General features: G+C 34.9%; 2 protein-coding genes across 5 annotated transcripts; one reads left to right on the top strand and one right to left on the bottom strand.

Moving 5' to 3' along the window:
- Positions 547–6,555, top strand: LOC109349717 (26S proteasome non-ATPase regulatory subunit 1 homolog A-like). Its single transcript, XM_019590647.1, has 13 exons — positions 547–828; positions 1,520–1,589; positions 1,893–1,998; positions 2,168–2,279; positions 2,373–2,541; positions 2,983–3,449; positions 3,556–3,691; positions 3,791–4,039; positions 4,129–4,349; positions 4,424–4,682; positions 4,794–5,026; positions 5,134–5,650; positions 5,876–6,555. The coding sequence occupies exons 1-13, from the start codon at positions 683–685 to the stop codon at positions 6,203–6,205; spliced, it is 3,015 nt and encodes a 1,004-aa protein (XP_019446192.1). The 5' UTR covers positions 547–682; the 3' UTR covers positions 6,206–6,555.
- On the bottom strand, positions 7,317–14,206 carry LOC109349715 (histidine kinase 4-like). 4 transcript variants are annotated; one of them, XM_019590645.1, is made up of 12 exons: positions 13,924–14,206; positions 12,775–13,201; positions 12,298–12,531; positions 12,043–12,212; positions 11,565–11,783; positions 11,293–11,479; positions 11,154–11,205; positions 10,802–11,031; positions 10,509–10,607; positions 9,616–10,331; positions 8,502–9,008; positions 7,317–7,860 (listed from the first exon to the last, which is right to left on the bottom strand). In XM_019590645.1, exons 2-12 carry the CDS (start codon positions 13,117–13,119, stop codon positions 7,605–7,607), a joined length of 3,015 nt encoding a protein of 1,004 aa, XP_019446190.1. In that variant the 5' UTR covers positions 13,120–13,201; positions 13,924–14,206; the 3' UTR covers positions 7,317–7,604. The 4 variants fall into 4 exon arrangements, with proteins under 4 accessions (XP_019446190.1, XP_019446191.1, XP_019446188.1 ...); XM_019590646.1 differs by lacking the exon at positions 13,924–14,206 and adding an exon at positions 13,664–13,862; XM_019590643.1 differs by lacking the exon at positions 13,924–14,206 and adding an exon at positions 13,385–13,657.

Genomic DNA, 17,858 nt, shown 5'->3' with positions numbered 1-17,858 from the left:
TAATTTAAAATATAAGGTTCAACTGGCATATTTATTTGAGTACCAGGCTTCACAAATATTGAAATATGGTGAATGCATAAACATAATGTTTAAAGTAATTATTTAAAAAAGATTTATATGAACTAATTTGTTTTCCATTTTAAAATTTATGGGACAATTTTAGTTTTTCAAATTTTGAGGGATGAAAATAGTAAAGTCGATAAAACACAAGGAAATGAAATGAATTTTTATTCTAAAATAAAATATGATATTCAACTAGTAGATTTCTTTGAGTATCAGACTTCACAAAGATTGAAATATGATGTACTCTAACTTATTATGATTTTACTTTTTTGGGTACTAATAAAACTATTGGGCTTCCCCACTTACACGTCTTTAAGAACTAGTATCAATAAATAAATAATATATCATCCAAAAAATAAAAAATGAGAAAAGTAATCTCAAATAACAAATTTAATTAATAAGGCTTTTTTTCTTTGAATAAACAAAAGGGTATAATTTGATACATTTCGTGTTGAATAAGAATTGAAGACGATGCTGCTGCTATAAACACAAATAGAGTTCAGTTTTTAATTACGAAACCCTCATCCGTCACATTCTCCTCTCAGATCGCTCGCCATTTTCCCAATTAGTTCCCAAATCTCAAACCCTAACCCTAGCTATTCGAATTTCTCTAGCAATCATGGCTACGACGTTGGTGAGCTCAGCCGGTGGGATGCTGGCGATGCTGAACGAGCCTCATCTCTCTCTCAAGCTTCACGCTCTCTCCAATCTCAACAATTTGGTTGATACCTTCTGGCCTGAGATCTCAACCAGTGTTCCCCTCATGTAAGACTTCTCATTGATTTGGGGTTTTCATTTGGTTATGGATATTATTAAGGTTAAAGTTGTGCTCTTTTAATTGAAACTAGAATACCCTTTTAGTTTATGTGAATATATTAGCCATTATTATGTCAAAATTTACTTGTTGTTATGTATCACATTCATGTAGCCACTCAGTTTCTATATACAATTAGTAATAATGGTCAGTTCAGCTGGTTAAGATAAGGCATATGAGTTATGAGTGCGCGAGTTCAAATCCGACAATTGGGCTCATCCCCTTTCCCATTCCCTTGTCCACTCTCCCCCACGGCCCAGCCAGTATGGACTATTATGAACCTCCCATTGGACACAGAAAAAATGAACGATTAGAGGAAATTACAGTGACCTCTCCCGGTTTTTGCTTAATTATGCATCTCTCTGTATTCAAAAGCTACACTAATCTTATGTGGACGGTAGGTGAGTACAGCAAGTGTAATTAAGATTGGTGTAATTTCCTCCTTTCAATACATATAGCAATAGTTGTAGTTGAAGTTTAATTTTACTACAATTTGCTGACATTGTTATTGAAGCCTTGTCTTTATGTGCCTTGATGATAGAATTTTCCCCTTTCTGTTATTTGGTTTATTTTCCTTGGTTCACACAATTAGATATTGGATGTTGAAGATTTAAACCTGTTTTTTGGGTACTTGCTTACCAGAGAGAGTTTGTATGAAGATGAGGAGTTTGATCAGCATCAAAGGCAACTTGCTGCACTTCTTGTGTCAAAGGTATCATCATTCTGCTAATTAGGGGACTAGAATCTTGCATTGAAACTCTGTGTTGTGTTATTTTTGGTTGGTGAAATAATTTTATTCAAGCATCTCAGTTGCTATGGTTTGTTTTTTATAATACTTGGGTTATGATAAATAAGTACCAGCTCTCCTCTCTTTTGATTTTGCTTAGCTTCTATAGCAGTCATCAGAAGGCACATGGTTTTATACTTCCATAGCCTTTTTATTATTAGATACTGCATTTGGTTTCACGGTTTGTTTTTAATGATCTTTTTATTTGTCACATTCTCTGGTCTTCAGGTTTTCTATTACTTGGGTGAACTTAATGACTCGTTATCTTATGCCCTTGGAGCTGGTCCTCTGTTTGACGTTTCAGAGGATTCAGACTATGTACATACTCTCCTGGGTGAGAATAATTATCTGATTTAACTTAACTTTAAAATATTATTTGATTGAGCTATGGTATCTACACCTTGCTACTACTATCCTTTGGTCACTATGAAAGTGGTATTTGAGCTACTGTATTATCATGATAATTTATAATAGAAATTTTGTTTATTTTATTTTATCTTCAGCTAAAGCCATAGATGAATATGCTAGTCTTAAGTCCAAGGCGGCAGAGTCAACTGATGAATCTGTTAAGGTGGACCCAAGGTTGGAAGCAATCGTGGAGAGAATGTTGGATAAGTACGTGTGTCATGTCCATCTTACGGTTTTGGTGTCCAAATGTATCTTACTCGTTTTAGCTTGATCACTTTTTGTTGTTTTCTGATCATTTAGGTGTATAGTAGATGGGAAATACCATCAAGCTATGGGAATTGCCATAGAATGCAGGAGATTGGATAAACTAGAAGAAGCAATTACAAGGAGTGACAACGTTCAAGGAACTCTATCGTATTGCATTGATGTCTCTCACTCCTTTGTGAATCTTAGGGAATACAGACAGGAGGTAAGTGAGATGTCAATTTTCTTGCATTTAAGTCCTATACTCGTCCGTACATAACATCCATCCTGTAAGTTTTCTTTTCCTTTTACCTATCTTCAAATTTGGCTACAGAGTTGTATCCTTTCAAGATATTCCATTTTGCATATGGTTTTAATTGTATTTGAAATATCTTTGATACTCAATTGGAACTTTAATACTCGACTGTGTTACTCAAATGAGATGGACTTTTGTCACACTGGTCAGGTTTTTCCTTTCAAGAAAGTTGAGATCTGAAAAGTATTGTATGAAATTGAATCTGTAATTTTTTTAGGAGTGAATAAAATCAGTTTTTTCTTTGACAACTTGTTGGCTTGTGGCCCGACCCTGTAGTTTGCAAAATATAAAGACATTTTAATAATGGTATTTCTGACATAAGTTGACATTGATCTTGTTCTTTCTGTCCAGGTCCTCCGCCTCCTTGTGAAAGTATTTCAAGAGCTTCATTCACCAGATTATCTGAGCATTTGCCAGTGTCTTATGTTCTTGGATGAGCCGGAGGGTGTTGCAAGTATATTAGAAAAGCTCTTACGCTCTGAAAGCAAAGATGATGCTCTTTTGGCATTTCAAATAGCCTTTGATTTAGTAGAAAATGAGCATCAAGCTTTTCTTCTTAATGTTAGAGACCGCCTTACATCACCTAAGTCTCAGCCTTCAGAATCTGCACAGCCAAAACCCAGTGACGCAGATTCTGCTCAGAGTGCTAGTGGAGCTGATGATGTTCAAATGACAGATGGAGATTCGGTTTCTGTTGTCAAAGTGCCTGAGGATCCTAGTGAAATCACGTATGCTGAGAGGCTAACCAAAATAAAAGGAATTTTGTCTGGGGAAACTTCAATACAGTTGACTCTACAATTCCTGTACAGTCATAACAAGTGAGGCAGTTTTCTTTAGCCATATTTTAGTACATTACCTTGCTGGGTTTAGAGTCATGAGGTAGTATGTTGGTTCTTATACTGATTGTCTGTAATTTGCATTTAGATCTGACCTCCTCATTCTGAAGACAATAAAGCAGTCCGTGGAGATGAGGAATAGTGTCTGCCACAGTGCTACAATATATGCCAATGCAATAATGCACGCTGGGACCACTGTGGATACTTTCCTGAGGGAAAATTTGGTCAGTCATTTATAGCTTATTTTTACCTTTTATTTTCTCCTTCCTCCTTGGCAGTGGTTTTCTTTACACTTTGATTGCTTTCCCACTTGAATTTTGTAGGATTGGTTAAGCAGAGCTACTAATTGGGCCAAATTTAGTGCAACGGCTGGTCTTGGTGTTATTCACAGAGGCCATTTGCAGCAGGGAAGGTCACTGATGGCACCTTACTTGCCTCAAGGTGGGGCTGGTGGTGGTGGCAGTCCATACTCAGAAGGTGGTGCTCTCTATGCCCTTGGTCTTATTCATGCTAACCATGGAGAGGGTATCAAACAATTTCTACGTGATAGCCTGCGCAGTACTACTGTTGAGGTGATCATAAATAATAATTATGCTCTTCTGCAGAATATAATTATAATTAATTAACCAATTATTATATTTAATGTGAGCTTTATCGGCAGGTTATTCAACATGGTGCATGTCTAGGTCTTGGATTGGCATCCCTAGGAACTGCTGATGAGGAGGTATATGAAGAAATAAAAAATGTTCTCTACACTGATAGTGCTGTTGCCGGCGAAGCTGCTGGTATCAGTATGGGCTTACTCATGGTTGGAACAGGCAGTGATAAGGCAAATGAGATGCTCACTTATGCACATGAGACACAGCATGAAAAGATTATTAGGCAAGTGTTTCACTTGAGAAGGCTTAAATCTCTGATCTTGCTTTGATATTGACAGTCGTTTATTATTGTTTCAGGGGGTTAGCATTAGGAATAGCTCTTACGGTTTATGGAAGAGAGGAAGAAGCAGACACTTTGATTGAACAGTTGACTCGGGATCAGGATCCGATATTGCGTTATGGTGGCATGTATGCGTTGGCCTTGGCTTATAGTGGAACAGCAAACAATAAGGCTATTCGCCAGTTACTGCACTTTGCTGTGTCTGATGTGAGTGATGATGTAAGGAGGACTGCGGTTCTAGCATTAGGGTTTGTCTTGTACTCTGATCCAGAGCAGGTTAGTACAATCCTTTTCATTTTATTTGCCCGTCTGAATTTATTTTTCTGTGGAATGTTTTCTTGGATAACTTTGTTGAGATGTGTAATGCTTACTTTCCTACTACTGCAGACTCCACGAATTGTTTCCCTCCTATCAGAGTCTTACAATCCACATGTTCGATATGGAGCAGCTCTTGCTGTGGGCATTTCCTGTGCGGGTACAGGTCTCAGTGAGGCTATATCTTTGCTAGAGCCTTTGACATCAGATGTTGTTGATTTTGTGCGTCAAGGTGCACTCATGGCAATGGCTATGGTCCTGGTTCAGACTAGTGAAGCTAGTGATTCACGTGTCGGAACATTTAGGTAAGGCCTAATTTTTTGCACACTGAGGCAATTCATTCCCTGTTCTCTTACATTCATTTTATTCTAGGCAATGTATTTCTTGTTTTCTTACATTCATTGTATTCTAGGCGACAATTAGAGAAAATTATTCTGGATAAGCATGAGGATACCATGAGCAAGATGGGAGCAATTCTGGCCTCTGGAATCCTTGATGCTGGTGGAAGAAATGTAACCATAAGACTCCTTTCTAAGACTAAACATGATAAAATTACAGCAGTTGTCGGTCTTGCAGTTTTTAGCCAGTTTTGGTATTGGTACCCTCTTATTTATTTCATAAGCTTGTCCTTTTCACCCACGGCTTTTATTGGTCTGAACTATGATCTGAAGTCTCCAAAGTTTGAGTTTTTATCACATGCAAAACCATCGCTTTTTGAATACCCGAAGCCAACCACTGTTCCCACAACTACATCTGCCGTGAAACTTCCCACCGCTGTCCTGTCAACATCAGCTAAGGCCAAAGCTAGGGCCAAAAAAGCTGAAGAGCAGAAGGCTAATGCTGAAATACCTGGGTCTGACTCTACATCAGCTACTCCTAGTGCTGGGAAAGGAAAGTCTTCCAGTGAGAAGGATGATGATTCTATGCAGGTAATGTGTATTCTGTTTTTTTTAATAATTAGAGTCTTCCTAAATTCCTGCCACTAGATGACTGTTAGGAATACAAAAAGCCTAAGTAAAGGACGAGGTTGGAATTTTTCTTCCAGTTGCTTGATGTCATACAATATATCTGCTACTTGTACGTTTCTGATTACACATGTAATTTTTTCTGTACACATCATGGTGTTTTTATTGCTTCCTTTATTTTTTTTCAAGGTTGATAGTCCAAGGGAAAAGAAATCAGAGCCCGAGCCTTCTTTTGAGATTCTGACAAATCCAGCAAGGGTGATTCCAGCTCAGGAGAAGTTCGTCAAATTTTTACAGGACAGCAGATATGTTCCAGTCAAGTTAGCCCCTTCAGGATTTGTGCTTCTTAAAGACTTGCATCCTACAGAGCCTGAAGTTCTCTCTATCAGCGACACACCCTCTTCTGCCGCATCAGCTGCTGCTGGTGGTGGATCAGCAGCAGGGTTGCAAAGCTCTGCAGCAGCAATGGCCGTGGATGATGAGCCACAACCCCCACAACCATTCGAATATACCTCATGAGCTTAGTCCTGATTACTAGCAAAGTTCAAATATCACAATGGTGCTTTGAAAATTAGTTCTCCGGAGGAGGGAGCAGCTATATGAATGGTTGGAGTCACTGCTTCTCTACATGCTAGTGTGATCTTTGCTCCATTATGTGGTTTTATCTGTGAACTTGTTCTTCCTATATTCAAGCAAAGTGGATAATAGAACAGTGTGAGGCCATTCTGAAGTATTTGATGTGTTTTTATGGGATTCTATTTGTATTTCAAGAACTATTCTCCAATTACTGGTCACTAAATGGGGCCAAGGATTCTGTTTTTAGAGCAGTGACACAGTTTCTCTTTTAAAAAGTCTTGACTTTTCATTACTCAGCAATTGCTTTTTTCTCAAGTGTGCTATTACACTTACATTCACGTACACATTGCAGATATTTTCTTCAGATTTTTGAAGGAGTTCATTTGTTTTATGTAGCCTCGAAATGAAGGACATGGTGACATTCTCAGTTGGTTTATTCTAACAACCTAATTATGCATAAATTGTGGCATAGCGTATCATAATGTTCTGAACCTCAAGATAACTGATCATATGAATATTTTGCTTGGAGGATCAAACCATTAATCTTTAAGCAGGTTCTCAACTACTAACTAAGCTGAAATTTATTTGACACTTACGTAACTCTATTGGGTTTTATTAATTTCTATTGTATATCTATTTACTGGAAAAAAGACCACAAGAAAAAGCATAAATCCAATTTCCTTTTCTGGTGGTGTTAGTTTCATTGAAGTTACTTTTGATCAATATGAGCCTGAAGAAAGAGTCCTTGTATATTTTTATAGAGTGGGCACATATTAACTACAAGAATAAGTCAAGAAACTTACATCATTCTAACACCACTTCCACATCAGATAATAAAGCAAGAAAAACACATTCCAATACATTGCCATTACTTTTATTTCTCAAAGAAGCTTTATTTCACAATAAAGTCAAGTAATAATGAAAACATTTTCAACTGCAAATGTCATTAGTGCTACAGATTAATCTTTTCTTCTGAATATAATAACCAATTCTTGTATGGGACAAACAAAATAGTAAAATTAAAATAAAAAAATAATAAGAGAAAGAAAGAAACTGTTGAGAAACCCTTCTGGCAGAGAAGTATTGAGATGCAAAAGAAAAATATTGAATTTACATCAATTTTCTCATCCCTTCTGTACACAAGTTGGAATGGACAGTTATGTTGGTATACAATTTACTCTTGATTCAAATCATGTTAGAAATGATCACTTCATAATGAAGAGAATCCTCATATATCTTAGAAATTAACCAACTGTTGCTCTCTGCATGCATGAAAGCATCAGTTACCAGCAAAAAATATGAAAAATGCTGGTTATGATGAACACATTAAAATATCTCCAATTTAGTCTGAGTTTTTGGATTTGAAAAACCTTGCAACTTCTTGATACAGATTCTCTTCCTCAAACGGCTTTGAGACATATCCATCCATTCCACATTTGAAGCATTCATCGTACGTTGCATGGATTACATCGGCTGTCATGGCCAATATCGGTATATGGAACTCGCTTTTCCTGCCATTTCCTACTTCACTACATTCACTATTCATCTCCTCATTTGCCTTGCTCTCCATCTTCCGAATTCGCCGTGTTGCTTCAAACCTACAAAAAAAAATATTTAGTTACATTCTGTCTTTTTCCATTCAATATTGATAAGCCAACTCTCAGTTTTTCTATATAACCTGTCCTTTTTCATTCTAAACTGAGTTGTGGTACCTAAATACCCTCTTAGATATGAATCTGATCTATTTCATGGAGAAAAGCAGTTTTATTATACAAAGAGAGAAAATGAAATACAACAAGGGAGAGGGTAAGAAATTTTCTGGAGCAGAGAATTCTGAATACAACTAACATGTAAACACTAGCAGAGCTGTTCTATTAGAATATTAGTTCTAGATTCAGTAGCATAGCAATCTAGATAGATAAGCAGAGTTAAGACATGTTAGAATATTAGTCAGCTACAATAATTATGAATGTACAACATGTTCCCAAATTATGATGCACACAGACAAATAGTAGATAAGCCTCAACTGACTTAGCCATTTGCATATAACTTGCACAAGATTTCATATTAAGACAACAACTATCACATTAAAAATCTTAGTCACTATGCTTTTAATTAATTGGTTTTGGATGAAAGAAAATGTATACAATCTTCAGATTATTTTCAAAATAATATGGCAAAACTTCAAATAGTTATGAGTAGCGAAATATGAAGTCGTAACAAATGTAAGCATACTAACCCATCCATTTCTGGCATTTGAATGTCCATGAAGCAAGCATCAAAACTGTGAGGAAATTGTAGCATTTCAAGAGCAGCTTTGCCACTTTCTGCACACTTCACATCAGCTCCGAACTTTTTTAGCGCTCCGGCAGCGACCCTCCGGTTTACCACGTTGTCATCAACCACTAAGACTTTCTTTCCGCAAAGAATGCTTCGTAGAAAAGTGGAACCATTAGGGTTGTCTTTCCCTAGCTGCCTCTTCTTCCCCATCCCCAGAATTTGCTGAAGACAAGCAGCCACCATACTAGCTCTCAGAGGCTTCATGATCACAGTATCAGTGAAACCTGCGGCTTTAGCTTTTTCGAATTCGGCATTACTAATATTGGTGGCAAGAAGGATCATTTGAGGTATCTTAAACAGATGGCAATTCTGCTTCCAGTCTAGTTGCCACACATTGAAGAATATCCCATCCTCTCCAGAAACCCATGAATCCTTCTCGACGATAATAATATCAGGTTGAAATAATCTGACATTCAAGTAGTTTAAATCGGTGAATGAATTGAACCACAACATAAACAAAAGCATTCTTATTTCATATCTTCTCCAAATGGTAGTCTTCAAATAGCTTAATTATTGTTTTCATTTGATGTCTGAATAGAAATAAGAGACAACATACTAAAGAACAGTAAATATGTATGCATATTAAAGGACAGTAAATATGTATGCATATTAAAGGACAGTGAAAAAAAACCGAGTCCTAAGTACATTTATTCACAAGAAGGCAGTCGATATCGGTAAATAATATTTTTTAAAAGGAAACTATCATTCAATGCAGTTTCTTACTTTATTTCAAGAGTTAGAACAACAGTATAAGCAATAGAATGGAGAACAAGAACAATTTCAAATAAAAAATAAAAAGTGTTGTAAACATATATCCGAAACAAAATGGCATAGTTTGTCACCAAACTGAAGATAACTCTACAACAACACCAAATAAAAACACCTGAAAATCCACTTCGATAGAAAAAGTCTATATGACAACTTGACATTCTAGTAAGGCATGCTGTTCATTATCAGTTTATCACCTTCCGTTTCTTCATAATTAAAGCCGAAAAGGGAACTTAGTAACTTACCCTGAGGTCAAAGAACCATTTTTCCCACATAAAGAAACAGCCTTGTTGATGTTATTTGCAACTTTTGCTTGTATCCCTAGTCTCTTCAAATGGTATCTAGTCACAGCAGCTCTAACAGGTTTTCCATCAACCACTATGGCTTTAAGCCCTCTAAAACTATAAGGCAGATCCTCCAAATTATGTTTCTTCACATCAGTTGCAGGATTTTTCTTAAACGTTCGAAAATCTGCAGTAAATGAAAATGTGCTTCCAACCTGTGGTCGGCTTATGAAGTTTATGTTACCACCCATTAGTTCAACCAGGCACTTACTGATACTTAAGCCAATGCCAGTACCGCCATAGTTTCGAGAGGTTGAGCTGTCTGCCTGCACAAAGGGCATGAAAATACTATCTTGTGCTGAGAAAGGAATTCCAATCCCAGTGTCCTCAACACAGACCATCAAGGTGATTTGCTCATAAGATTCGCTTGAGGCCATGTTTTTAATAGAAGCATCAAAGAAAAATTCTTCATCAGCAATAAGATGCTTGAAATTATCCCAGCTATTCCGTTCATCTGCAGCTTCACGTCCACTTAAGGTTTTGGAATGATGACCAAAGGAAGTATGTAAAACTTCATCTGGTCCTCCATTCAGAAACATCTCAGATTTTCCATTCATTGTGGAGTTTCGATTTTCGGCAAGATGTACTTTAACGAATATATGTCCTTGTTCAGTGAACTGCAAGATACTTAGAGTTAATTAATAATGTCTTGCAAATAAATGAACTTGAGGGATTCAAAAATCCTCAAACAAAAGAAAATTTATACAGTTAAAATGACATTTCTAACACAGCATGCATACATTAGTAATGTAAAATGCAAATAGCATTAGAAAAACATTGAAAATCCCACTTACTTTAACAGAGTTGCCAACGAGATTTGTTATTATTTGTCTGAATCTCCCTGGATCTCCCATAACAATATGTGGTACTTTATCAGAGACAAACACTGCCAGCTATACTTCATCGAACGATATAGGTCCAACACAGAAGAATTGTACATTGGGAACAGAAGGAACATCACCACCCAATGACATAAGAACCAAGGAAGGTGAAACAAGGGACAAAATGAAATAATATCATAAGTTGAATACAAGGAAAATGAATTATGGGATTCTGCAATTTGGACAAATCAAAACAATCTTAGTACCTCTAAACCTTTGTGTCTAGACTTCTCCGAAAAAAGTGAAAGGACATCATCAAGTATGGAACGAAGGTCAAATGGAACTGCTTCAAGCTCTAACTTGCCAGCTTCAATCTTTGCTCTGTCAAGTACTTCATTAATTAGTGCTATCAGAGCCTTCCCACACGCTTGAGCAGTTTGAGCATAATCTCGTTGGGTAGAACTCAATTCTGTATCTAGAAGCAGACCAAGCATTCCTACAGTAGTACAGTTTAATAATAGCAATAGCATCAATAATGAGAAAAATAATGGTATGAAAAACATATGTTACTTTCAAATAAGAAAAAGAGAGGGGGGAGGGTAAGAATGTCGAAGTTACCTAAAATGCCATTCATTGGTGTTCTGATTTCATGAGAGACAGTAGCAAGAAACTAAAATTAAAAACAAAGTTTCAGTGTTGTTGATTGGTAAAAAACACAGGGAATTGAAGTGTGATAACAATATGTCAAGCACAGTACCTGTGACTTGGCAACATCCGCTGCTTCTGCTCGGACTTTTAATTCCTGCATCTCATGGAAATCATCTTCTACTTTGACAATATGATTTCCAGCACCATATAAAATGTAACCTACTAATAAAAGAATAGTAAAGAATAGGGATGCTGTGGTAAGTGCTATCCAATTCGTTGGCGCCTTCTGGTGATACCTGTTCGAAAATTTGATCATAAGCCATTGTGGAAAAAACATGAAAAAATCGTTCCAGAAAATGCACGGCATCCAGAAGTACTTACCTACATATCATCAGATGTTTCCGGTATGGATCTCCAAAATCAAGCTTACTTTCATGGACAAGAGAAACATCGCCGTCTTCATATTGGTTGCCGTACATGATTAGGGGGTTAGTTGAGTTCGTGACATCATATACATGTACCATGATTGCTTGGTTTCCAGCTAGTTGACCAAGTAAATTCTCGACAAGGGACTCAACATCAAAGGATCCTCCAACATATCTGTTTTCAATTATTGATGTTCACAGTTATTAGTTGAGAATAGTACCAATAAGTCATCTTTAGACCCTTACTTCCAGACAAAATGAAATGCAATTATCACTGATGCCACTTAAAATGCATCTTTTATACAGTAATGAAACTAAGATTTTAACCACCACTCATCCTCTTATTTCTCCCATGAGCCACAAGACAATAAAATAACCACCAAAACATTCTAAACACACTTGACTAGACAAGAAAAAGTGAACCAAGGACATACCCTGCTGCTGCTTTAATGCGCTCTTCCACTGTTGGCTTCGGAGGGAGCTTAGATTTGTAAACAGGAAATGTCAAAACCACACCAAGATGATGAGAACCTAGAAGCCTGAAGGGGCTAGTCAGAACAGCTTTCCCCGTGGCCCTAGCCCTCAAAATGTTTTCGCGGTCCTCCTATATCACATAAATGTGAAATTGCAGTTCATAAATAATTATACACAATATAAGCATAGTAATGTTCAGAAGTGTTGTCATTTACCTCCCCAGACATCATATCAAGAGATTCAAGGTATGAGATAGTTTCTTGTGCAAATATCACCGGCGCATACTCATCTCTGACCGGTGAAGGAACTCTTTCCATTGTCTTTATAACCCATCCATGCTGCTTCTCAAACCTTTCTCTCTCCGAGTTAGCCACTCTCTGTGCATAGGCCACCCCACTGAGTAATGGCCTTTCAAATGATGTCCTGGCTGTATACTCCGCGAAGGTTTCCTGATAAGCAACGAGTTCGTGTTCTGATTAGCATCATATGTGTTCAAACAACTAATAATCAAAATCTTAAGCTCCTAATAAAGCAATTATCTCCCAACATTCATTTCAAGAGATATATATGCAACCAGAGTCGGAAATTTATTAAATTAGAACCAAAGGCAGAGATATCAAAATCTCAAACTCAACATGCATAACTAGTTCCAAAATCAAAATCAAAACCAAAATGGAAGATGAAGCACAAACCTGATCAATGGCTGAAGGGCTTCTGTAGTAATGGAAAGTTGAAACAAGAATGGCAAGTGCGTGGACATGGTTGACACTAACACTGAATTGATCTTGCAGCATTCTAGCTCTTTGATCACACAAACTACCAAGAACTTCTCTCCTTCTGACTTTGGTATCAGCATCCATGTTACTATAAATGCACCAACTGATTATAGCCATAAGCATGATCCAAAAAAGCAGAAACTTTGGAAGCCAAGCTCTCTGTGCCTGAATGAAAGTGTACTTCCTTTTATTCCCACTTTGCTCTTGAATCCTCAAAGCCACAGGGTGTTGATGGATCTGCATCTTTAAACTAAGACCCATCAGCAACAAATTCTCTTTGCTTAGTTTCTCTTCTTGGCTGCTATATTCCACCCTTGTTGTTCCCTTTCTGCACTCTTCATGCCTATAAAATTTGGCCAAGTTCAAAAGATTATTATAGTGAGTAGTTATTATATAAATATAAGAACTCATTTTGTTTATTAAAGTTGAAAGTACTGGTAAAAATTCAGAAACTTTTCTCTGATGGGTGAAAGAAGAAAAGGGTACAGAGAACAAAATTACAAAACACCAAGTAAAGCATCATTACGGCATTGTTTTGTGTGATTTAAACCTCATTAAGGAGAAGTGAAAGCAAAATCAAGCATGGTGAATGATTGGCTAAAAACTCTTCTTTTTTTGTTTTTCTTCTCTCTTTATTAAGATTCAAACCAAACCCATTTTAGCAAATAAGGAAAAGAGAAATAAGAGATAAAGACATCATCATAGTCAAAGACACAGAATTCTTAAAATAAGAAAAATAATTCAGAGAAAAGAGACAAGCATGGGTCTCAAAAGATGGAAAACAGCTCAAATTTCAAAGAACCACCTTCTCCATCACCCCTAAGGCCAATACTAGTGTATTTTTTTAACCAAAGTTTTAATCAGGATCACATTAAAAAATCAAAAGATAACACTAATAATGTTAGTGTAGGCGTGAAATTAGTCTTGGGATTAAGGACAAAGAAGAGCACGTTCAACCTCTTTTGTAACATATAATAATAATAAAAAATCAGAAATTGACCCCAAAAACAGCATACAAAACACACAAAACCCAATGAGAGAGAGAAAGAAAGAAACATTGTTTACCTGTTACAGAAAAGATAAGGTGGTGGTACAATGAACAAATAGAACCAGTTTGGTTCTTTTTGATCTGTTTCACTCTTTTCTGTGCTTTTTTTTATGTTGTTTACTTTTCTCTTGTTTAATATAATAATGGGTTAAAGAAAAACTGAATCGAATTTTAACGATTTTCCCAGATACGCTGTTTGTTTTCTCCCTTCTACTTCCCACTCACTAACAAAAGAAATATAGTAAACTATTCTAGTCAAGTCAAGCCCTTTGAACTAGTGTCTCTCTCTAACACCCTTCACTTAATACTAATCAATTTCTTTTCTTTTCACACAAACATTGTCTTATATAACAAGAAAGTGACTACATATTCATATACATTAAAATATCAAAGTTTCGATTCCTAAAAATAATACCTATCAAAAAAATGAGACATACATTAGTTATTTACTTATAAGCTAACGAGATATCGTTGATTATACCAAAAACATTCTCTTTTCCTGCACAACTTAGTATTTTCATTTAGAATGACTTAAAGTTGGTATCTTCAAGAAAGACTCTCTTTTTTTGTTAATATAAAACTATCCAATATCCAAGATATCATAATATATGTCAATTAATCTGGATTTGAGCTAAAAGTATCAAATAAGTGACCCAATATTTCTAGAAAATCAAACCAGAGAATTATGACTTAAGAGACTTATGCTTAAGAACTTACTCAATTTTGGGATTTTTAAAGTTGGAATAACTTTGTGAAAGAAAAAAACAAGGTAGAAAAACATGAAGATGTTGATAAAAAGGGACCCAAAAAGAAAAGCAGCTTTTTGACTGGACCAGTGAACTTAACTACTTTACATGTATTTGGTATATACTGTTTTTTACATTGTGATTATAGATTTTTGGTTTATGAATTTTTTTTCCAAACTAAACTAATTACTATGCTGTTTTTGTATTTTCTGTGTAAAAACAACGTTGAATTGAAAAAGGGTAAGAGAGAGAAAATGGGAAAGTAGAAATCACAGTCACAAATCTTAGCGATAATGACTTGGCGACAAGTAGCGGATCTTATTCCCATGTGAATTGACGGAAACGTCCATTCTTTGTTTTTCTAATTCCATAAGTACCCTTTACACACAATCAACATTAGTTAATTAATTATGTCAATTATTATTTGGCATCTCTTTCTTTATCTGTCCTAAACTAATTACCTTATTACAAGGCGTTGATTCATTATAATGCGTTAGTTTAGTAGTGTAAGGTTCTGCAAAAAATTTAAAATGATCAAAAGATCAATGGTTCAATTTTTAGAAATGACATTTATTGAGAGTGCAGTCACTTACCCAAAAAAGATTAATTATTTACCAAAAAAATAATAAAGTATTTTTTATACTACCAAAAAATTAATTTACCTTCCATTAATTAACTACTATGCAGTATTATTCTTACTTTTCTGTTACGTTAACTGTTCAAACAGTTAATTTGGTTATTTTTAGGTTTTCTCCATGAAAATAGTTAAATAAATAAATTATACTAGTTCCATTTGCTTTTAAGTGGATAAGCTATTTTGATGAGTGTTAGTTGTAAGGTTAACTCGTAAGTAATGAAGTTGTAAAACTTGCTTGAAATAATAATTTTACCTGTCAAACCCTTAATATTATGGTAAATTTTATTTGAAATTGTAGTTTATTATTGCAATAAGCATGTTTTAGATTCCTTAATTGTGATTTTAGGATTCAATTCCTCATATATGAATGGAAAATGCTTTATTGATAAAAGAAAAATCATTGATCTCTACCCTCAAGAGTAGTTAGTAGACACCAAAAGATTATCCAATTTTAGTTAGGAAAATTAAGAATATATGGATAAGGTCTGATATAATCAGTAATTAATTGAATTTCTTAAGCTTGATGTTAGGGTTCAGTTTCTAGAATTCTATAGAAAAACTTTGTTGGTAAAGTTAAAATAATCATTGATCTATATGTCCTAAGATGAACTAGTCTAACTATCCATTGGCATGGATGATAACATAACCTGAACTTGTGGATATCCTTCCGAACAAACCTGAATTTAATGGGGCAAACCCTCTTTAATTGGGATTTGGTTTTCCTTGATTTCAAATATTGGGTCCAAGGTCATGTCTAGTATAGGTGATGATATCTGAACCGATGTATATATTGAATGTGAAATTATAAAATCATCGTATATACACATGTACACATATACATAATCAATGTACAACGCCAAATGGTAAAGTAGATTATTTAAATAATAAAAGGACACATTTTTAGTGTGTGTTCATACGGATTCAGAAATACTTAAAACTTAATGGAAAATGAATAATAATACTTTCAATCATGCTATGCTTAGTATCGAGTTCAATTTAGATTGAGTAAACAAAAACTTAGTCCCGATTTCCTCTATTAAAATAAAAGATTGTTTTTTAGTTACAAAAAATGTTGCAAATAGCATGGAAGCAGTTTGGAGAAGCAATTGTACTTTTTATTTCCCTTCATTCCATGTAAAGGCAACTTTATTAAATTTATATCTTTAACAAAAATATTTAATCTTTAATTCTATTAGATATGCTCAATTATATATAGTAAATAACATTATAATTTTTATTATAAATCGTGTTTGTTGACAAAATATTGATCTTTAAACATTTTCCAATCATTTATCTCAATTTTTCTTAACCTCTTTGTGTCTAGAATTTGTATTAACATTTATTTAATTTATTCTCCTTAATGAGAATTTAACAGTTTCCTACATCAAACCATGTGAGACTTGATTTAAAGAATATCCATTAAACTCATGCAAGTTACAATATGATTTAGAGAAGGACATATAGTTGTGGCAACATTCAACCTCAAATATATTTCTGTCTCATAATGAAAGAAAAGTAATTCATGTTTGATTGATTGAAAGGAATTCAACATTTCTTCTAGCTTCACGGCTTCATGTACTTGGGTACTCTGTTGAGTGCTAGGACACATGTTTATTAGTTCATGAATGCTTCATCATAACTACTAGGACAGAGAAAAAGAAATAAATGGAAAATAAATGGGTGGTAAAATAAAACAGAGAACTTAAAAAGCAATGTGAATCTGGTTATTAATTATGAGTATTAATATAGCAGAAAGAGAAGGAGAACATAAAAGGCAGGAGTTGAAGATTCATTATCTTCACATTAAATTCGACATAAAGGGTTAAGTAAGATGAACCATAAGTAAGAGGTTGAAAAGATAATAGAAGTCTTGCCTACAAAAAAACCTTCCCTTTTTTGCAATGATGTAAAAACTATACCGTACCGGCTGGTTCAACCGGAAAACCAACAAATTGGTCCCCTAACTAATACGGTACAGATGTTGAACCAACCAAGTATCAAAGCCGGTCAAAACCGGTGAACCGACCAATATTTGACTAAACCGACCGATTTATACACATATTTTTTTTTAAAAAAAAACTTAAAAACTCATTACAAGGTGACCCATCTTTTCAAACATTTTTCAATACTTCAAGGCACATGCTTCCAAGACATACTTAGATTACACATTTTGGTTCATAACATTCGTATGTAATCTCAGTGACATTTGTGTAATCTTCGAGTACTGTCTGAAGATAAAATTTGGCGCAAAAATATAATCTCGATATGAGACAACTTTGACTCATTAGTATTAAATGTTAAAACTCCAACTTTATTTATTTTGTAGAGTGAGTTGTGAAACTGTGTCATTTATTTATATTTTGCGGTTGTCAAATGATACTTTTGGATTGATATATGTTTTGTAATTTAGACTTTAAATTTGTTAATGACTTAAAGTTGTATGTTTATATGAATTTTGAGTAGATTATGAATATGGATTATAAATTTGAATATCTACCTATTTGAAATTTTTTGTTATAAGTTTATATATATATATATATATATATAAATAAGCAATTATGTCCAATTT

Source organism: Lupinus angustifolius, chromosome LG06 (genome assembly GCF_001865875.1).
Source record: "Lupinus angustifolius cultivar Tanjil chromosome LG06, LupAngTanjil_v1.0, whole genome shotgun sequence".
NCBI lineage: Eukaryota > Viridiplantae > Streptophyta > Magnoliopsida > Fabales > Fabaceae > Lupinus > Lupinus angustifolius.
Note: the sequence above shows the minus strand (reverse complement) of the source record. Positions and strands in the feature narration are given on the sequence as shown.

Coding starts and splice junctions, on each gene's coding strand:
- LOC109349717 (XM_019590647.1), top strand. CDS start 683: ATGGCTACGACGTTGGTGAGCTCAGCCGGTGGGATGCTGGCGATGCTG. Junction 1,999..2,167: donor CTATGTACATACTCTCCTGG/GTGAGAATAATT, acceptor TTTTATCTTCAG/CTAAAGCCATAGATGAATAT. Junction 5,651..5,875: donor AGGATGATGATTCTATGCAG/GTAATGTGTATT, acceptor TTTTTTTTCAAG/GTTGATAGTCCAAGGGAAAA.
- LOC109349715 (XM_019590643.1), bottom strand. CDS start 13,413: ATGAGGTTTAAATCACACAAAACAATGCC. Junction 12,532..12,774: donor GCCCTTCAGCCATTGATCAG/GTTTGTGCTTCA, acceptor GTTGCTTATCAG/GAAACCTTCGCGGAGTATAC. Junction 10,332..10,508: donor TCGTTGGCAACTCTGTTAAA/GTAAGTGGGATT, acceptor AGTATCTTGCAG/TTCACTGAACAAGGACATAT.